Source organism: Pseudopipra pipra, chromosome Z (genome assembly GCF_036250125.1).
Source record: "Pseudopipra pipra isolate bDixPip1 chromosome Z, bDixPip1.hap1, whole genome shotgun sequence".
NCBI lineage: Eukaryota > Metazoa > Chordata > Aves > Passeriformes > Pipridae > Pseudopipra > Pseudopipra pipra.
In genome coordinates this window covers 52,490,761-52,513,687 of record NC_087581.1, presented here as the reverse complement: position 1 = coordinate 52,513,687, position 22,927 = coordinate 52,490,761, and the positions used below count along the sequence as shown (strand labels likewise).

Genomic DNA, 22,927 nt, shown 5'->3' with positions numbered 1-22,927 from the left:
ATGGTGGAGATCCAGTATTTACTGAACATCATCTTGTGTAATTAAAATATGTCTCTTACAGTGGTGCAATTCCCAATTGGCCACTTCTGGTAAGGTTTAAGTCTGATGTATGTCATAAGAGCAATGCAAAGTCAGATAAGTTGAAAAGTGATGATGTCTTACTATATCTACTTCTGTTAACTGTTACACTTCAGATGACTTCAGAAGTCTGTTTAAAGAAGGCGGGGAACTGATGTAAACCATAGTAAAAGTCAGCACTGGCTAAAAACTACAAATCTCAATTTAATAATTTTGCTCTTTGCTAAATCCAGCTCTAGAGAAGAGAAATACAGTGTGGCTGTGTTAAAACCAGCTTCTCCGAAGAGGTTTCCATTAAGATTCATAGTTAGTAACTTCCATTTGCTATCTTGTGGTGAAAATTGTTACAAGGTATATACTGCTAGATTACTTTTTATACTCTGTGTCTCACCTAAAAAATCCACTGCGCAGGCTCGAAGGGTTTATGACCTTTCCCAAATCTTCGCTCGCGAAGACTGGCTGTTACGTTACGTTACTTTTTATACTGTGGAAAATGGTTGTAAATTCTTTTGACTTTGTTAAATAGATTCTGTTAAAGGTTATAAATCAAGTAAAGATGAAGCATATATTTTAAAAGCTGTCTTGTTTAAACAGGAATATTTTTTCTTTAAAATTTAATGACAAATTTAATATTGTTATGCATGTTCATTTTTCTTGAGTGTAAATACTGCTTTTAATACAATTTCAGGGCCAGAAGACTATATTTTAAGTTCTTGGTGTCCTCTGATTTAATTATGGATGTGCATTTAATTTTCAGACAATAATACTCAATAATGACTTTGGATTGATTTAGTATTAATATGTATTTCAGCCTATTTTACTGAATTTTGGCTGGAGAAATGCATTTAAAGACCTGTCTTCTTCTGTGGCTCACTGTATAACAATAGCAATCGAGGATTTTTCATCTAAAATTCTTCAACATGAGCAGAAAGAAGAGTTTTCAGCTGCAGGCTGTGCAATGAGTCTTGTAAACAACCAGCAAATGAGGGAGTCCTGCAGAGCAGTCCAAGAGGAGGAGCAACCAAAACGAATTGCTAAGGCAGGTATCAAAAGATCTGAAGTTTGAGGGGAGACAGAATGCCAAGGCTGTTTGCCATCTACACTTTGAAGTACTTACAGTAGTATTAATATTCTATTTCTGATATAAATGGAATTAAAAAGAAAGTGAGAGGCATTACAATGTGAAGCTGAACAGAGCTTTATACAATAGCCCGTAGTGTTTACTTGAAAGAATTGACTTTTAAACTTCACTGGCATTATTTCTTTCAGCCAAAAAGTTCTAAAACTTTCTGATTTATTCTAACATTCATTCTAACATTCTGCTCTGTTACCAAATGTTTCAATGGGAAAATGCTGAAAGCTTTGAAATGTGGCTATAAAGGGATTTCTTGTATTCATATCATTAGACATGCCATTCAATTATGGCCAATTTAGAGTTCTTTGATTTGGCCGAAAGGTCACTTATTAATTAAATTGTTTTCTGAGGGAATGTGTGTTTGAAAGTTTATTTTGAGTAAGCTTTACAACTATTCTAGCAGATTTGGAATGCTGTTAATAAATGTTTGCTTAAAATAAGACAAAAGCTTTTGGGAGATAATTTTAGGGAGTCCAATATATGAATTTATTAAGACATTACAAGTTTGTATCCAAATTCAGTGTTAAGAAATTTGTTTGTATATTTTTCAAAATAAATTAGTTTAGAAAATTATCTTTTTTTACAAGGAATTAATTTTGCTATGAATGTACATTTAGTGAAATTAAAACCAAAATGAAGACATTACTAGCACAAGGTGATTTTAATTCTTTCCCCCAATATACACTGTGCAGCTTTAAAGCAAGAAGGAATAAAAGAATAATTCATTTACTGTAGATAAATGTTTCTCTCCTGTTTAATATGATGCCTTAAGACTCTTTTAGTTTCTTATTTTTCTAATCTTGTAAACTTTATAAGTTTTATAAGAAGTAGAAGTAGATTTTAGAAACAGCAGCCCTTACTCCTCACCCTTTAGCACCCTTTAGTTTACACATTCCTCAGCCCTCTTACCCTATTCCATGCTCCCCATTTCAATTCTAGCCCCGAATTCAGTAGAAATGTTTAGTCTTTTGTCAAGGCAGTCCTATGCTGTTTAGAGAACACTCATATCTTGGCCTGAACAACAGAACACAGTCAAGAACTAGGTGACCATGTACCCTTTGTGCTCTGAAGATGGTGAAGATGATGAAGAAGTGGTCCCAAAAGCCCCAGACGCAATTCCCAAGGGGTGGGCCAGGGGGTGGACCAGGGCAAAAGCAACGGGATGGACAAAACTTGGATTGGTTGGGCAGTATTATAAAATGTAAGATCTCAGGCATGGCCTGCGTGCGCGTCTTGTAACATCTATGCCTAGGCATAAATTAAACCCTTTCCTTATCTCACCCTCAATTAACTGCTTCAGAGTTTTTTTTCTTTAGCAGCATTTTAGGCATCAAATAGATTGAAATATTTGTAAAGCTCATTCAATATATTTATGTTTTGTGCCAATTTTATTCTTCAAGAATCTGACCCTAATGTATATAAATTAAACAGTGCTGTCAGAATACAAATAATTTGATGCCCTGTTTATTTTCTCAGTTTTGTTCTGACATCATGGAAGAACTGGACACATTGCTTCCATTGGCTCTGGCGTGCAGAGATGATTCTCTTCAGGAAATTAGAGCAAACTTTGTAGAGGCCTGCAGCAAAGTGGCAACAGCTGTGCTGGCAAGACTCGAGGAGAAGAGCAAAGACATTCCCTCCAAGGCTCCCCTGCAAGACTTATGTGCTGCCCTTTCCACAGCGATATATGTCTTTCAGCATTTTACAATGTATAGCAATTTAATGAGAGAAACAAGCAAAAAGTAGGTCCTTTTTATTTATAATACTTAATTCAAACACATGTGACTTCATTCCATTTTGGTGATACAGTATGGTGGTAGTTTTCCAAATTGCATTATATTTTTAGCACACTCAGTGTGTGTACTATTTATGGAAAGACCTGAATCAAAATTATTGATAGTCTAAAGCTGCCTTTACAAAACAAATTAATTATATTCAAGATCTACATTCTATTTGCAGGTCAATATTTTTTATTTATTAAGCTTGAGAAAATAGAATTGTCCAGTGAACTGAATGTACTCTGCTCTCATATAAATAAAGGGCTAAGGCCTTTTCTCACCTCTGTAATAGCTGAATTTTCATAAAATCTAATTTAGCCCATAGCAAATCTTAGAGGACAACATACAAATACATTTCTGTGCTTTTTCCTTACACCACCTGTATTCAGGCATGTAAACAAATACATCCAGTGTAGTTTTAGAATTTTTTTTTTCTTGCATGCAGAATAAAAATTAGGGGAGATATGAAGTAGGAGTGTAAAGTCAAAGACAGTGTTTGACCTGGGGGGCAGTATAATTTCATTTGCTGTGCTTCTAGAGATTTTGACTTAAGATATTAGGAATTTCTTTATTGGTCCATATGTTTCTGGCCATATGTAATTGAAAAGTAGAAGCTGTACCTTTTGGGAGGGATGCTGAATTAGCATGATTTTCAAGGAATGTATGATTTCTGAGTAGTTTTATGCACTGTTGAGCTACTTTCCGTCTGATGTTTTACTCTCTTCTGCATGAAGTATATCTTTGTGAATGGGAAGTCTGAGCCAAAATACTGCTCAGTAATTCTATTTAGGTGTATTATCAAAGAGTTTTAGTACATACCTACCAAAAGCAATCTCTGTACTCTGTGCTTATGTTTTCTTTATCACACTCAGTGCTGATGTAATAATTGCTGATGCAAGTATGCTGCAACACATAATCTTCAAATATGGGAATGACAAATATACTTTTGTCTCAGCAAATAGGATGAAGTAATTTATTTCTCTGACTTAGGTAAACGCGAATTTATAGACAAGGAGACATATTTAAAGAATTTTTGAAACAAAGAATTTCAAAAGTGAGTGCTAGGTTCAGACTTCAGAATCAAGAGGAAATGAATGATTAATATCTACTAATCAAGACTATTTGCAGTACTGGGGATTGTTACCTCCTACTGCACAGCCTTTCAATCACTGTCTCTTTCATCATTCTCTCTGAACAGCCCCCTGTTCCTAGTGCTTGTCCAACAATACCAGGAATTCATCAGTGTTCTCCAGTTTCAAGTTACGAACTACTGCATCAGAGTTTGTGCTACAAGCATATTACAGGATGCTGAGAGCCACCACTGGGATGACTACAAAGCTTTTTATGAGGTGTGAGGTTAAGTTTACTGTGCCTCCCTTTTACAAAATGTGTTTACTGGTTGCCAATTCTCTGACTAATTAGAAACATAGGATCAGCATTCTTTTTACATAACAGTTGTTGGGATTTACTCTTTTGAAATATCTGTCATTGCAGGCAAATGTCTCTCTAGAAATGACATAGAAAAACATAATCATTTAAAAATGAGATAGATGGTTACCATGAAGTGTTTGTGTCATTTGCTTTGTAAAATATTGTGTGTTAAGACATTTATATAGAATTCAGTAAAGAAGACGTCATCATCTTAATATCTAAGAACTTTACAGTTGTAAAGTTGTAAGAAAATGTAACATTGAAAATCTTCTGGGAATTTTTTCATCTCATTATTTAGTTTTTATTTTCAAGTGGTTCCCCTTTTATTTTTTGGGAGTGAAAGATGTAACAAAGAAAGATGGTCAAAATAGTTACCTTAAGGATTCAGCAGTAGATTTCTGAAGTAAACAATGCCATTTCACCTGCATTTTGAAGTCACAGGTCTGATGTATAGCTGTAATCCTAATGATTCTATGAAAAAAAAAAGATAATTACTTTTGTTTATTGGGTTTTTTCCTTCATTGCTGTTAAATGCAAACACAGATTGACACTGTTTGAAATTATTTTCACTTGATTGCAGGATGAAGTATTGTATGTTTTTTATCAATAATATCTGAGGTCTCCTAGAGACAAAGTCCTGTCCTTCCTTTTATCACTTTTTCTGTAAGGCAATTAGTGTGGGTTTTTTACGCATTTTCTAGAATTCTTACATGAGAGAAAATTCTCTGTGATACATGTATTCTACAGATGTAGTATAAAAAACAGCTAAGCAGTGACAAAAATGTGTACTGGACAGGGCATGCAGACCTTAATACAAGTAATCTATCAAAATGTCCATCCCTCAAAGTAAAGTAAATAAACATTTTACTTTGTTTGAATATTGGCCCAGATGATGAAGTAAGAAATGTTGTGGCTTTTGGCAACTGATAAATCATGATACAGTCTTGATTGTCCATAGTCCATATGGTGCTGTGTGCTGTTTGTTAGTGACCCAGTAGCTTCACCATGGAGGAAACCTAATTGTGAGAAATAGTTGTCCAAAGACAAAAGAATATGGAGTAGCTGAACAGTTTTATCACTGCTGAGCAGAACTGATGTGTGTAGGAAGGGATGAGGAAAGCCAATGTCTCAGCTCTTTAAGATTTGCAGGACTTGAGGTGGGAAGTATGTAATTTTACATCATCACTCTGCTCCTTTTACTGGGTCATGGGAGATGGCCCAAAGGTGGACCATGATCTGCATGGAGCGCCTTCATGAGGCACAATGCTTAGCAGTTGTTACTTCCATTGGCCTCTTGTAGGCATCCCAAATGAAAGAGATTGGATTAAGACCTATTGCTTGTTACAGAGGCAACATCCTACTGAACCTCTAGCAGTTAGTGTAGCAGACATCTGCTGTAGCCGTGGAAACTTCTGTTTTCTAATAGTCAAAAAATAAAGAATTGTCTGTTCAGAGATAATATTGAGTGGCTTATACAATAAAGCACACCTGGTTGTTGCCTGATATATAAGCTAAATAAAAGCTCACATCTGTTTGTATTATATGGAGCCTGCAAAAATAGCAGATATTTATCAGTTGAATTGTCTAGAAATGGCAGCAAGTAGAAAAATAGGTCAGAAAAGGGGAATGCATCTTATTTAAATCTTTAGTGACACTGTTGCTTCTGCAATGGAGGTACAATGCTAAGAAAGGGGGGAAAGGGTATTACTTAAATTAGCGCAGAGAAAGTGAAAACAATTTGTGTTTATTGTTACAGTTAAAAAGTAAAACTCACCAACATTCAGTTACTTAAAAAAGTAAATGTCCTGTTTCAAAAAGTCAATTTAGAATTATATATTTGGTTTTCAAGTCTGCATGGGTTTGGAAAATTTTTAAATTTGTTTTTGAAGTTAAAGATAGGACCAAAATAATTTTGCTTCCATCTGGCATTCAAACTAATTATGTTTTAACTGTAAAGTTTATTCTGTAACAGTTGAAATATTTTTGCAAAGAAATGGAAATCTCAGTAAAATGTAAGGTAAGGTTAGGGACTTATTTCTGCATAGGTTCTACTTAAATGTACCTCAAGAGTAATCATGATAATGCATCTAAAAGCCCAGGCATCTAGAAATGTATTAACATTGAAGTTATGCAAACTTATGAAGTTATGAGTTGTGTCATGAAGTAAACTTGTACTTTTTTATTATATTTCCATGTGTCATGCAATAAGATTGTAATTGTATTTCATATAAGAAAAATAGGAAATTATTTTAATATATCCATTATTTTATTACATAAAATTCTGGTCAGCGTAAGACAATCCTGTTTTATCGGTATGAAAACACTTGTCAAGTGCTTGGTTATTCAAAATACTAGTGGGCTTTTTGTTTGTTTTCCTATTGAAATACAGTGTTTATAGTTGTATGTAGAAGGAAAATTAGTCATATGATTTTCTTTTGAAACTCAGCTGTAGATATTTTTTCTCTTCTGCATTAGTGAAACCTGAAAATTGGATGCCCTAATGATTTAGATGTTGGTTTTTTTTTTTCCTAAATTAAATTTCAGAGATGCCTACACCACTCATAATCTTAAGGACCAGAGTGGTGGTCATAAATTTGGTACTTTCGTTCTTTGTCACTTTTTAATATAAAATGCACTTCAAATATTATGGCAGAGAAAGACCAAATAATGACAATTTCCAAATATCTGCTAATGCCCTGTATTTAAAAAGAAGCCAGATTATTTTAGATTTTTATTGTTAAAGAATGCCTATTAAACTCTGAAAGTGTTTTGAAAATTGTGGAGTTATTTTATATTTCTGATAATGCTAAAATATCAAAAAATTCTTAAAATATTTCTCTGTTCCTTTGGAATATGGGAAGTGGAGATTGCAGTCTCTGTTCTCATACGGCTTCATCATGCTATTTTCTGACTAGGTATGAGTTGAAATATTTAAATGTAAGTTATACTATCTACTTCTTAGAGATTTTGTGGATTAACTGCTGTGATTTTTACTCCTCTTTGTTTATTTCTGTATCTTAATGGGGTAGTTCTGTACAGACAATGAAATATTAGTGCCAATGCTGATTCCTTCCCAGAAAATGTTTGGTTTCAATGAATTACCATTATAAGATAAAAAATACCTTACTAAAAAATTCTGGACATCTGTTATTATCAGTTTAATAGTTCAGTTTTTCTTTTTTTCTGCTCTTATTGCATATCTATTATACATAAACAAAGTTTTATAATCATGGTTATGCATAGCATTTATTAATCTGGATAAATACATATGCTTAAGTAATTTAAATAATTATTTTCTTTGCAGACAAGCTGTTACATTAAATTTGTCTGACTTTTGTAGTGAGTAGAGAATACTGTATATGTTTTAAAACTAAACTTACAACACTCTGGGTCTTGAGAATAGGTTAACTGAGGATATAAGAGGTCAAATGATGTGGTTTGATTATGTGGCAGACCTGTAATTTTGTGACTGAAATGCAGCATGTGTTGCCTTTCTAATAATGATGTCTCACATCTTGTCAAGGACCATTTCTTGGTCATCATATTCCTGAAGCTCTTCAGCTATTTCCCTTCAGATGGATTTAATTATACTTACAGGAATTAAACTGACATTTTCAAAGGTGTGGTTTTATTATTTAATGTGTTGTGATTTTGCTAGGGGGAAAGATGCTCATTCTCTGTCCAGATGTGGCATTACTTCTGCTGTGCTATTCGTCATGATCTATGGACTATTCTACCTCCAAAGACAGCCCAGGAAATTCTTACAGATGTACTAGAGCAATCTTTGGATATTCTGTCCTCCAGATATTGTCAGGTGCATCCCAGTTACAAGAGAACACCTCAAATCAGGTAATGGTTGTATATTTAATGCACAGTTGTAATGGATAAAATAAATAAATGTCAGTTTTCTGTTATGCACTGCTTTGATTCAGATTTAAATATTAATGAACACAGCAGAGGGGATAGACCAAATTTGTACATTTTGATATTAATTTTAATTCAATATATTCTGTATATTTAGGTATATAGGTAGTCATACCATGAGCTGGGCAGAATCAAAGACCTCTTTCAACTGTTGGTGAAATTGTTCCATAAACTGCTTGATTGGTTTGAAAGCCTCACAGTGAAAATGCATTGAGAAATGGTGATGCAACCAAAAATGTGAGCAGAATTGGCAACATCAGTATTAGAAATCCAGCTGTTGATTCATCAAGAAAACTTCATGTGTTCCAATAGAATTTGTATTTTTATAGGGCTTTTCAAGTAAAAGAGTTAGTAGGTCACATCAAAAGATTTGCCAGAATGACACCAGTGGTGCAGAAGGAGAGAGGATAAAGAGGCTATTCCTTCTTCTGTCATTTTTGGAAATAAGAAGCTGAAGTTCTTCTGATTGGGATTCTTATGTTTTGCCAGAAAGGAGGGTCTTTTTGATAGAATGCGGTTTCGTTCAAACTTCTTTCAGTTTTTTTCCTGTGGTTCCTTTTTTTCTTCCCTCTCTGGGAAGCAGGCCTTGTTGTCAAGTTTTGGAGACTTGGCGGGAAGCCAGCTCAAAACTTGCACAATGTCATTTGGAAAAGGATATTTCCAAGTTTTTTAACTTCTTTTTTTTAGTAGTCTCAGGAATGACTTTTCTGTGGAAGTGTTGAATTCTTACAGAGTAGTGGATTCAGACTTCCTACATCACTGAAGAGGAAATTTCAAATCCATGCTGTGATTTATACTTGTCAGAGGAAACGTCTATTTAATTGAAATTTACTACTATCCAGATGTCCTAAGTAATCTTATTTTTGCTTTTTTTTTGCCTAAAGAATTGATATTGCAGCAATTTTGATGTCCACTGAAGATATGCTCTGGTCAAGTTGTAGTTCTGTACAGGAGTTTCTGAATCCCCATGAAGACAGAGATCTCAAGATCTATAAAATACACAGCCACTGCAATAATCTGATCTCTGTGCTGGCTATTTTAACTTCACCACTGAAGAATTTGTATGAGTAAGTATGAAATAAACATTCCATTTGAGATAAAATTGGTTCTTGACCTTACATGGATAGGTCTAGAGGGTGAATATTTGTGTTGAAATCAAATGAAATGCATAGTGTTGATGCATTTTTATAATCTTTGACTATTTCTCAGTTTTGTCTTGAACTTACCTTTATGATCTTGCCTAAAGCCCAATTATATCTGCTGATATTTTATTAGCCTTGGATCAAACTCCTATGCTGTACAATTTTTGGCTGTTGATAACACAGACCATAGTGAATGGATTGATTTCCTCTGTAACACAAACAGTAGAATTTCATAATAATTACTGTGCCAGATTTGTAATTTGCTTTTCAGTTAGCATATTTTTTTTTTTTGAAATTCAGTCTTGTCCATCTAAAAACATTTACTAATATGTACCAAAGACTTTGGTAAGGTTTTCAAGGACTTCGTTATTCCTCAATTGAAAAAAAATCATTTTACTAGTTAAAATACATCTGCCTTCAGCTTCCAAGTACATTAGAATGTTCTGCTTTCATCCCATAACATTTTTCATAAGTACGGAAATGTAAAGATAATTTACTGGAATGATCATCTGTTTAGATAATTGGTATGCTTCAACAAATATTAATATAGTTTAAAAGATAAAGAATATAGAATTGCCATATTTATGAAATCATGTCTTCTCAAGTCACAGCTATAAACAAAGGGAAACATTACTTGCACTGAAATTGGGTCTGAGTCTTTCATTGCTAAAATTCTGCTGTAAATTTCATGTATGAGACAATACAAAGTGAGATCACAAGTTAAAAAAACAAGGACAACAGAACTGCAAAGTAACAAAGACACATCCTATTCAACTCTCTTATTATTCTAAGTAGGAATATTTTAGGTACTACTCGGGTGGAGACCTCCTGAATTTAAGCTTCTTCAGCTAAAATTTTTTTCTCATGTCTGGGGTCTTTTTAATATTTGTGAGCTCTAATGAACATGCAAAAGTAGATTGTAACTGGATGTTTGATCTTACACAGTGCAGGCTTATGAAAAAATAGCAATTAAGAAGGTGACTGATTAGGTGTGGCTGTGGCAGTAGTAATGGAGGAGGAATGGACATTGTGGTAGCTGTAACTGCTTCTACTGTCAATTTTTACATTTCATCTTTCTTTTATGAAAGACAGAATGATGGTACAAAATAAATATGTAGTAAAATTTGTTTCTTTTAGCTATTCTAGTCTCCTCCACTAAGCAACGTTGTTTACACATTTATCTATACCTGTAATGACAAAAATATGTGCTAACTTGAGCAGTCACTGAGTTTCAGAACAAAGTGCCAATGAAGAGGCAGCCTGTCTTGCATTTTATGTAAAATGCTACAGATAAATGACTTGGTCATATAGCTTTCATATTTAGGCATATGAATTTCACTATTGTAATTTGCTGTAGCAGCTCATTTAATTTACTACAAAGTACTCCGCAAATCACAACCAAAATCTGACAGCTTTGTTTAGAAAGAATAAAAAGAATTGTCATATTTTGTTATATAGTTACAAAAATAATATTAACACTGAAGAACATTGCTATATAGATGATGCATGTTTTCATAAGTAAAAAAGGATTTTTTTGTGAACTTGTATTCACAATTTGTCTTTTCAAAATCTGTGGGGGTGCATTATCAAAACAAGTTCCTTTATATTGTATATTTCATTACAGCCAGGATTTGTCAGGTAACCTAATCCAGTGTCCAAAATACAAAGAAAAAAGAGGTATAGCAAATTAGCTTCTTGAATGACTATATCCAACTGGAAACACTGAATCAAATTTGCAAACACCAAATTTTATGTGGAATACCTAGGTCCATTGTTTACTGAGGTGTGCATAGTTCATCAGATTAAGATAACAAATTTAGAAGTTATGTCTGATTTTAAAGGAATACTTACCTTTCATCAATTCTGTTCAATTATAGTTGTATGATCACAATTTATTGTTATTATGTTAGCTTGGCTTTATATATTTCAAAACTAAAATTATTCAAATTTCTTTATTATGTTGTTGAAATGGGACAAGATAGTAGTGATGCTGAAAAATTAATAATATCCTTAACTTCGAATAAGGTGATTCTGGCATATGCTTTCTCATTCCTAATTTTGTGATCAAGTATGTGTTCAGCTATCACTTAAGAGTTTCTTTTCTGTATGGCAAAGTTACTTAGACCTGGTCCAAAATTCACCTATGAATCTTGGGTTTTTAGTGCTCATTTTTCTGTGCTTTATTTTCCTCCAGCCTTCCTGAAGCACCTTTAGTATAACAGATATGTTGGTTGGAAAGGACTGCTGGAGATATCTAGTCCAGCCTCCTGCTTAAAGCAGAATAGTCACTAAGAGCAGTCAGACATGACTGTGTTAGCTGCCCTGTGTCAGCCTCCAGGAACTGAAGTTTTACAGCCTCTCCATGAAGCATGTTCCACAGCTGCACTGCTTTACTGCAAAGTATTGCCTAATATCTAGTGTAAACCTTCAAAGCTGTTGGCTATGACTTGCTGTATCACATCAGCCCCCACTGAGAAAAGTTTGTCGGTGTTGTCTTTGTAATTACTCTTCGGCTATTTGTAGACTGCCATTAGGTTAATTGACCCTGCTATTCAATTTGAAAAACTGAAAGTATTTCTCTTTAATATATGAGTTATAACTCGTGAAATTGCTTTTTACTCCTGTGTATTCCTTATACAGAGTTAAATCCTTCAAACAGTACCAGGAAATACCGTCAAGATGCATTTTGTTGGCATCTCATTTCTTCACACCTACACTGAGGCTTACAGGATCAATTCTCACCTTGTTACACTCTACTGAGTGTAAAACTGAGAATAAAACTTCTGTTTTTTATTCTCTACTGAGAATAAAACTTCTTGCTGTGGTATTAAATGCTTTCACAGATGCTATCTGCTGTTTTGAGACTATAGGCAGCTGCATTAAGATATCTTGAAGCAAAAACAAATTTCCTACTAGCTATTATTGTTACTTCTGTCAGAAGAGTAGTTGAATTAAACAGTCTGGCACAGAGGTACATAGCCAACAGTGGACATTAAGAAATGCTGGCATGAGAATTACTATATTATCATTAGACACTTGATTTTTTTTAGTAGTATTTGAAGTTATTCTAATATTTAAACAATCTTTAAAGCCTCAGATTATCTTCATCTCACTTTAAAAATTTCTGTAGAGATTTTGTTATAAGCCTCAGAATCCAAAAGTCTGTTGTGTGCTTCTTCTTAGGATACAGCTAATCCCAGAATTCTCTCAAATAGTCCCTAATCAATCAATAAACAACATGTGGTCTTTCTTTACTAGATTGCTACCCCAAATGTATCTATCGTGCTTTCTTTTAGGATTTTTGCTCTATGCTTTGCTATATTCAGAAAAATATTTCAGTGATATGACAGACAACATGATTTCTTTTTTGTTTTAATTCTCTCATAAAATTGACATTAATGTCTTTAAAATAATTATTTTTCTACTTTAAGTTCTACCTTTATCTACATTAGAATCTCAGCTTTATTTTTAATCTTCAGGTTTTCATGAATTCACAAAGAGCACTGTGCTAGTCCTTCTGCTTGAATATTGCTTACCTAAGATCATTTAGATGTCCGTAGTAAATTCTTTCTACTAATTTTTTGTTATTAGTAAAATTAATTTCCAAATACATCACCCTCTCTTTTGGAGAAGTTCAGAAACTTTTAGACCTGCCTTTCTTGTTGAACAAGTGTAATTCTCTCTCTTCTTTTATCTGGGGTCTTTTAGGCAGACAGTGACCTAATAGACATGTAGCTGCAGTTCTAAATTACTTACATGGAGGAGTGAAAGAAAGCTAAAAAGTAACTTTAAATAAGTAAATGACAAAACACAAGTTCTATTAATGCCATGGTGACAAAGCACAAGATTCTGGCTTTTAGGTTAGGAATTCCTGAAGGCTGTATTCCAAAGGGTTTCCAGCCTATCTCCTGTTCTAAGTGTTTAGATCCACTCTCACTGCTTCCATTTCATGGCAGTAGCTTTCTCTGGTCATATAAAAAATTCTCTTGTCCTGAGAAAGTCCTCACATCTTTTCCTGATGGTTTTCTCTCAGTGCAATAGAAAGAATACTGACTTGAAAGTGGGAATTACATTGATTCACTTCAGAAAATAAAGCAAATATACAGTGGCATTTTTATACCTTCTTTATATAACTTAGAAAATCACAACCATGATACATAAAAAAACAAACTTCAGAGAAGGAAAGTTATTATGATGAAAAATTCACAGCCAAGTAAGATGAAAAGTAAGGTGCTTGGGAAGTGACAATTGTTTATAGTTAATGGAGGATGGATGTAACAAATTATATCCTCTCTGCTGGAATTGTATTCAGTGTAAATGAGAATAAAAAGGGAAGAGGCCAAGGGGCATCTATTCCTATGACACATTATTACATCCTAGTGGTTGCTACAGAATTGTACCAATATTATTGCTAAACAGTAATTAAAAGCAAATACTAAATTATGGAATCCTGTTCTTACATATACTTATAATCCTATCATATAATGAATAAATTTTTAGTTAATTTTTAGTGTCAGTGGATTGGACACATCTTGGTTTTTGCCACTCACATCCTTTGAGTAAGTGAAGTACTGCAGTAGTGACATCAAACTAGCTTATCTAGTTCCTCACTAGATTCTTGTATTTGAAAGCAACCAGTATGCCAGTTCTCATAAGCTAGTGGAGGTCTAAAGCTTCTGGTTGAAATTCTTGTCCAGTTTAATCTAAAGTCTATAGGTACTTGTATGTCAATTATTATCACTTCAAAAAATATTTTGTTTATCATTGTTATAAAGGTATTTATAATACAATGCATTTGTTATGCAGAAAGAAAAGAGCAGTAGAAATGAATGACAGAAGAGCAATTTGCTTATTGAATGCATTTTCAAATGCAGTTTGAAAACATGCTATGTATGAGTAAAAATATGCAGAAAACTTCCTAAACAATATAACAAGTTTCAGAGTGAAAGTATATAAAATATAAAATGATACTTTTAACAGTATTAATAGATTAATATCTATTAATATAAATACATCTATTAATATAAATAGATTTGCAATTATGGGTATGCATATGTATATTAGTACTATTTTATATTATGTATATTAGTACTATTCATTTGGTACTAGTGGTCCAAAGGGATTTTCAGTCTCTTGTGTGATTCAGAAATATCTGGTTTCTTTCAGGACATTACTGAATAGTTGTGGTGAACATCTTCCTCAAGAGTTTTCAGAAGTCTTTTATCATCCATCACATTGGTTATTTTGCATACCATCATCCTGTTTTTTCTTACTGAAGTGAGTATCATAAGTTGATGGTTGTAAAGGCATCAGTGGATTGTCAGTATTAGTCAAATACTATGACAACATTTTGGAAAGAGTGTATATGAATAAATGTTTAACTAATATTCTGATGTTAAAAAGGCATAGAAGCATTTTTTAATTCATTACAGATTTCTCTAATCTTTGAGAGCCTATAAGAAAGGTCACACTGAAAGCAGTGCACTGTGTTTTGCTAGTCTAGTCATTATGTTCGATATTTGAATTGTCTCTAAGCTTTTCTGGCTTTAATTAAAGGGTATATAGCTTTTGACAATAATGTAGTTCACCACAGTTGCTGTTTTGAAGGACTTATAATTAAAGGGGCGATAAAGAATGTATGCCTTTCTGTGTATGATTGGTGGTTAAAAAAATGATTTGATATATACATGACTCCTTGAAAAATAATGTTGCTTGATCATAGTTAATTTTTTTTGAGATTATTGAATGATTAAAGGCAAAAGCTTAATTTCTTTTTCTGTGTCACAGAAATGTAATGACAAATTACATATAAGATATATGCTACCAGCTGTGCTGTCATTCCATTTCTAGTTTTGAAGCTGAAGCACTCCCACACCAGTGTAGATCCTCTCCTAACCCCTTCACCTCCTCTTCCTCCTCTTCAAAGTTATTTCTTGAGAGATTTTCACTCTCCATTTTCATGAAGGGCTGCTTCTGGGAGTTCTTACTATGTGTTTTCTGAGAAGGTATTTTTACATTTTGTAGAAATACATTATCATATGATTGGTGACCTAATGATGACTTTTTTGTGACCAGTGTGCTGTGGATTTATTATCTCTTACCTTGTACACACAGTATCTTGTACTATGTACATAAAAATATTTTCCCTGTAATTTTGCCCCATGCTACACAAAACTTAGTGATTTCTCTCCGTAGCCTTCACTCCTAACTACATGTCATCAGTACTGTTATCTCCTTCCCAGGGGCCTCTGATATCTGCTGAACCAGAGGCAACATATGTTTTGACTGCATCGAAGTCATGCAGTTGGCTAAGTAAGAGCCAAACAGAGTTGAGTAACTGGTGAATTCAGAATGTGTCTTTTTACCTGCTAGAAACAGTAATTTAAGTTCTTTAAAAGCTTGAAGCATCACATGTGTTTACCTCTATCAAGCTTCAAGGAAATTTGTTGGTGGCTTTTTAAGTTATGCATGGTTGGAGAGAAAGGAGAGGAGAAGGTGGATATAGGAAAGAGAATGACTGCATGATCCATTAGAAAGGGATCTACTCCATTTCTGGGAAAATTTATGCTTCATTAAGTGTTCATTGTAGAAAAGACAATAAGCTTTTTGATACCCTCATCCAAGGCCAGTACTCAAAATTTAAATTATACTGTGAATTATGAGTTTCGGAAGATGACTTGAAAAGTGAGTACCCTATGCTGTGTAAAAGTATGTAAAGGAAATGCTGCTACCATTTCAGTCTGATATAATTATCTTTTCCGAGGTGGAATTAGGATAAATTTGTCTTGAATAAATAGCAAACTATTCCAGAGCTATGCAGTATGCACTTTTTCCCCTAGATGACAGGAGATAAAATATACATCCTCTTGATCACCAAGTGGAAAAATGAGGAGCTCAAAAGAAAGCACATATCTGAGAAGATACAGCTGGTATACCTATGTGAGGACAGTCCATATATAGAGAGTCTTCTGTACTGTCCTGGTGATAATGAATGAACTACATTGGTAAAATATTTAATGTTTTCTTTTAACAACACACTTTTCAGCTGCTCAGAAAAAAGGAACAGTGAAGGGCTCTATATGTAATGAAGTAATTTGTGCGACACATTCTAAGATGGTCTAGTTTTTTCATTGGTTTTATACTCTATGTCAAGGAAACTTTTTTTCTTGAAATAATTGCAATTTTGAGCATTAACAAGACATGTTTAAGTACTGCAGTAAACTGTATTTTAGAGCATGCTAACTATTCATGGATTGTTTTGTGGTTTTACATCTTACATCTAATAAAAATACATATTCATTGTCCGTAACAAAACTGAGAGCACAGGCCATTGTACACCTCTCAACTGTAGCCACCCAATCTTTAACTAAATACTCTAACCTGTCATACATCCAACTATTAAGTATTTACTCTTCCTAGGCTTGATATTTCAAAAGAAAGTTTCACTAGTTCCTGAAATTATTTTGTTTACTATGTAACCTGATTTACTACATTACTTTTGATAACTGAAAATGACTACAGTCTGTTTTATCAATTTGACTCCAACATTTTGTCAAGGTTGTTACCATGAATTAGCATGTTTATTTGCCTTATAAAATCCTGCACTTACCACTTGAGGTTTTCTTTCTTTCTGTGTTGGATACTAACCAGAATAATGTAGCTGGTTATCAAACTAAATAATTACTGATCATTTATATTACAGTTCCTTTAGAAGTAATTGTGATTCTTTTAGTGGCAATTGTGATTCATCCTTTTTTTCTTTTTTGGGGCTTATAATCATACCATTTGCAAATCAAAGTTGGTTTTTTTTTCTATTAGTGTACAAAACTGAACATTTATATGTGTGATATTTATATGTACTTCACCTTTTGTCACTTTTTATGAGGCTAGTCTTATTTTCACTAGAACTGAGCTACGAAGATAGGAGAACATATGCCTCTCCATATGCACGTTACAGAACTTCTCAGTGCATTTGTTGGTGCTAGCTTCATGGCTGTAGGGAATGTCTGCTATATTTTATTTTTCCTCCAAGTGAATCACACCATTGTACACTTCAATTTGCAAGATGCTTAAAGAGCCAAGAACTGGTGTATATTACAACATGATAATTTCCCATCTGGTCAATGACAGACAAGTTTTTATTCATTTCAAATACTCTAGAAATGTAATTTATTTCTATTGTAATTTGAAATAATATCCTTCGTAAATGTAATTGACCAAATTTGTCCCTTATTTTGTAGTTTGAAGGCAATGAGTGATTCTATTAGATATGGTAACATGACATTCAAGGGAGAAAAAAATATTACACTGGCCCATATATTTTAACTGAATTAGTCAAGTGTTGAGTTTGCTGTCAGCCACAGCATTAACTCTAGTGAGAATACAGTAATTGTTGTAATTTTAACTTTGATTACTAACTGCTAATTAGTTCTTAACATGCATTAGATTATATAGATATATAACTAATGTTGAACATACAGAAATTAAGATAATTTTATTAAGAATGCAAAGCCCTAAGGTTGACAGTTTGAATGCAATATATGTTTAAATATGGAAAAGTTATATTGACTGCAAGTTCTATCAATATTTAAATGTATATGTGTATATATTTTTGGTAAATATTACTAGAATGCAGTATGTGCTACTATGTAAATAGTAGAGCCAGTGCTACATTGTCAGTAATTATATATAAAATACCAATTGAAAATCAAAAAAGCTGTACATAAGTTTTCCTGGCCTATACGTTGCTTATCAACTCAGAGGTATTTGCTGTACTGTTAAAATTGCAAAGGCTGGCATGTATAAAATCTTGCTTTACTAAAATTACTGTTACAGTGAAGTTTTGACATAACAGTGTGATGTAAGGGTCCTGGTGGGAAATGGTGTTATGGAAGCTTGGTTTCCTTAGGTTACTGCAAGATTGCCTGCAAGATATGTGTATTTCTGCTTTTTTGGTAACAGAAACATAGAGACATGTGAGGGGGAACTAAATTAGAGGAGTGTATCAGATGACATTTTCATTTCCAGGTGTTGTAGGTTTGTATTGAGTATATTATATATACAGTAACCTTGACTGAACAGCAGAGTATTTGTGCAGTCATCTCTGGTTTTTTTCTTGTGTGCATTCAAGCAGAGTTGGGTGGTGACACACTTGACTGAGTTAGATGGCTGTAGAAGTGTTCAATGTAATGGAGACATTCCCTCTATTAGAACAACCACATGAACACATTTTAATTCTGTCCCAATGTGTAAATGGCACATAAAGTGTTTTGAGCAGAAGCATATAAATCCTTTTCTAGTCTGACAGGAAAGTGTCATACTGAAAACGTCCTGATGAAGGTTTCAGCTGATGCTGAAGGTGTTATGTGCGTACTGGCAGATAATATTTATGCCTGCACAGTTAATACGCTAGTCCATATGTAGTTTTTACACTGGTGCATGTAAAATTTATGTGCATAGAAGTTTACATAGGAGGTGCATAAAGTTTCAATGTTAGCAACTATTGTATAAACTTGTAGCAAAAATAAATAAATACAGTGGCTAAGTATCAGTTGAAATTTAATTTAAATACCTTCAGATTAATAAAAAAATAAACTTGCAAGAAAAAATCTACAATCCAATTTTGAAAACTTCTTTTAAAAAATATTTCAAGAAGAAGAAAATACTAAATACAGTAGGTAATAAATATCTTGCAGGACAGATTTTTTTTTTTTTAAAGTGTAATGTGAATTCAGTGATTGGTGTTGTGTTGCTGGCTGAGTTCAGAGGAAGCTGTGCAATATTTTTATTTGGAAACCTCAAACATGGAAACCACAAACAGGAAATAATCTGCAATCTCTTCAAAAGCTAATAAGTTTGTACTACACTTTCTCGTTTCTCCCTGCTGGCAAAGCACTAACTTAACCAGTTTAATATTTCATGTGGATTTTTTAGGACATATAAGAATTGGTCAACTGAATCTGGAATTTTGCAACCCTTTTGAGCATTTTCTCTGTTTTAGTTAAGAGCTTCCTATACTTCATTAAGACAGTTTCTTATTGAACAATCAATGTAATACTGAACTAAAAAGTAATAGCCTTAAATATATTCAAGCACAGAAAAAAAAAATCTCCTTTTTACTTAGAAGAACAAGACAAACATGGTTCCATGAGAGAGATAAGTGGCTTTGTATCAGTTATAACTTTGGCAGACTACCAGATGTTAATTTGCTTTTAGCTAGTTGAGATTAAATGTAATTCCTTCCCTGAGCTGCCTTAAAGTAAGCAAGCATGAAAGCATTTTCAGAGTAATCTGGGAGGAATTGACATTTAAGGGAGTTAGCATTACCTCTGCAATTTAAGGTTATTAATTTCATAGATAAATTAACTACATTATTCTTTATCTTGCATTTTGAAAGGATTCCATCAGCCAGAGAAATGGCAGCCCAGGGTCAGCTGAAACTGCTCTTATCCCAGCCATATTGTAATTTGAACTTGCTTTTGGACACATTGCTACATCATGATTGTCTCTTAGTGAAAATTTTGCTGAGGAGCTCAGGTAGGTATTTATACTGTCAATCCATATAAGAATATCAGTGAAAAACACATATTCATTTTTAACTACTTAAGTGCTGAAGGAAGGCTGTCAACCATGCTGGAAGGGTTTAGGTAGCCTTTCCATTATGAGTAGTACAATTCTTAAATGGGTTAAAAGATAGAAAAAGTCTTTGTTTTTTTAATGAGAATGTTTTGTGCTCAATCTGTGTATTAATAGTTTCAAAGCAGACTACAGTTTGATAAAACAGGCTGCTATCATAAATGCAAAGGAGTCAAAATGAATTTGAGCTTAACAGAGCTATGTGATACCTCAACTACTTTACAGAGATTTTTAAAAGTCTGGATTATACTTTCAAAATTATATTTCAGTAGTGAAAAGCTTCTTAGATATTGTTAAACTTATTATATGTTTTTCACTGTAGGCATTTTAGAATTGCACTTATATGCTTCCTCTTGTTAATCCATTAATGCCATTTTGAAAGTAGAACAAATAAAAGAATGGTTCTACAGGTTTTTTCTGTATTGGTCTTGTGTTTGAAGCAACAAACTTTATCACATCTGTCCTTTAATATCTTTCAGATATTGTTGAAAAGCTAATGGTATAATCACCTGTTTGATGTAATCTTGCAGGAATAGTGAATGAGGGTCTTGGTTTCTATATTTCTTGGCAAAAGAATTCTTCCTACTTATAAAAAAAACCATTATGTCCACATAATATTAGATATAACGTAATTTAGTTCTGTTATTTTAAACTCATCTAATATTTGTCAGAGGTACAATATAGCTTTCACTGCTGTCATGCATCTTATTGAGAGCTGCAGTGCATACATTTGCCTACTCAAACACCTGTCTACTTTTACAAAGACTGGCAAATGTTTAATCAGGGTCATATTCTTACCCTAATGTTAACCAGTATTGAATTTTACTATCTGTTTAAATTATTAGAGGTAATAAGTGACATAATGTATTAATCTATTGACTGAGCAACCTCTTAAGCTTTAGGGAAATCTGTTCCTTTGAATTACAAAATGTGCTATTTACACAGGCTTTATTAATGTAACTACAATATTGGTATGAATAAACTTTCAGTTTAGATAAAGTTGATATCTGTGATGATCCACATCTAAATTAATTTCAACAGGGTTAATTGTCTAATGACAAAATGTTTGTATTCTTTATTCCTTCTCTTAAGGAGAAGTAAGTATACCATAGTTTTTGAGTGATTTGCCCTAGTGATAACAAAACTCCCTGGTATTTAACTACATAAGGATTTTTTTAATAGGAAAACCCTTCTCACATTTTTAACACTCAGAAAACAGTCCAGAAGGCAAAAATTCTCTATAAAGAGGTGTGTATATGTGGATGCTTTAAGGTATTGATAATTTTTTTCTGTATTGTACTAATACTTCGGGATAGTTAAAGTAGAAATTTTAATTTAATTGCAGTCCCATTGTTCTCATGGTTGTACTATGGTGAGGTTCAAAAATAATGTATGTTCCCCATCATAGTAGGGAGTATTGTTGGGATTGACAACTTTTTTTCAGTAGAAAGAGTATTTTGGGAGAATGCATTTGTCTTGGTTTATAGACAACGTTGGAGGCGGGACCTCCAACGGAATAGAAACCCCTCCCTCCAAATTACGAGAATTTAAAATTATGAGATGTTCGAGTAAAGCGTAGAAACAAATAAGAGTTTTTACTAAAAATGGAGAACAAAACACAGTAACCACAGGGGTACATGGAGAAAATGGTCTGTCTCTCCACCCCCTTCCCTGGAAAGACTGGAGACCGCCTGGCCGCGTGGCTCTCCCCCAGGCAAGCAAAGGGACTACAAGGAGTATGGCAAAGAGCTTTTTCCCCCGCTGATTCCACGCCACTAAAAAAACCCCAAAACCTGGGTAGTTATTTTGTTCCTGCTGGTTGTGTGAATTTGGCTCCGATGGTGAGCTGTGTCTGATACAGGGCTCCCCTCCAAGCGCCTGCAGCTTGCGGCGCAGGGGTGGTGAGGTGTGAGCTTTCAACCTGGTGCAGCTGCTGCAGTGGCTGTTTTCACCCCTGGCGGCTGGTGGTGAGCAGAGACGGTGTGGGTCCAGCCAGTGCCACGTGGGACTGACGCGGTGGAGGTCAAAAGGCGGCGGTGGTGCCGGTCAGAGTGGCAGGGAGCTGGCCTGGGTCAAAAAGTAGCTTCAGCAGTTGGTCAAAAAGGCAGCTGCGGTCAGGAGCAGTGGCCACACTGGTGGTCCGAGGGCAGAAGATGCACTGGCAGGGGAAGCGCTGGTATGAGGAGCATTGCTGGTGCTGGGGTGCCTTGGCTCATGTACCAGCAATGAAGCCGTGGGGACAGCAACCCCAGGTGCTGTACGTCAGGAGGCCAGCAGCGAAAGCACAGAGGGGGTCAGGGGGCTGTGGGTTGGGTGACCAGCAGGTAGCGAAAGCTGAAATGTATATAAAAAGTAAAATATGAAAATAAGAAGTTATTGCATCAAAAATACTAAAGGCAATAAATCAGGTTATGCCAAACCAAACCGCTTACTTGTCTCCACTGAGTATGTCCACTGGGTAAAGGCAACTTTGAAAAAAATAGTTGAAAAATTAGATTTGCATATTTGACCTCTATAACTTAGGCTGCAAGTCTAAATAACCCAGATGGGTTGAAGTACAGTTAATTACAGTCATATAATCCTAGAGTTGTTTTTTATAGGTCAAACATTCAGAAAATTTCTTTCTAAGACATGTTGAGTGAGTGAAGGGTTTAAGGTCTTTACTGTGGCTTTGTGGAGAGAAATAGAGTTGTTATTTCCAGGAACCAGGAGGTATTCTTAGCATGATGAAACAAAAAGCAGTAGCTTTGTTGAATTACCTTGGCCCAACACAGGATTATTACCAGAGGGGACCTCATCAGTCA

The 22,927-nt window shown here is 34.2% G+C and overlaps 1 protein-coding gene across 7 annotated transcripts in view; it reads left to right on the top strand.

Annotated features, from left to right (window-relative positions):
• KIAA0825 (KIAA0825 ortholog) overlaps window positions 1–22,927 on the top strand; it is a 249,849-nt gene that overhangs the window by 86,826 nt on the left and 140,096 nt on the right. For all 7 annotated transcript variants that reach the window (XM_064643221.1, XM_064643219.1, XM_064643220.1 and 4 more), the window contains 7 exons: window positions 890–1,117; window positions 2,690–2,955; window positions 4,190–4,340; window positions 8,081–8,271; window positions 9,231–9,413; window positions 14,655–14,765; window positions 19,885–20,024. In XM_064643221.1, coding sequence (XP_064499291.1) covers window positions 890–1,117; window positions 2,690–2,955; window positions 4,190–4,340; window positions 8,081–8,271; window positions 9,231–9,413; window positions 14,655–14,765; window positions 19,885–20,024 — 1,270 coding nt within the window. The remainder of the gene's footprint in view (window positions 1–889; window positions 1,118–2,689; window positions 2,956–4,189; window positions 4,341–8,080; window positions 8,272–9,230; window positions 9,414–14,654; window positions 14,766–19,884; window positions 20,025–22,927) is intronic.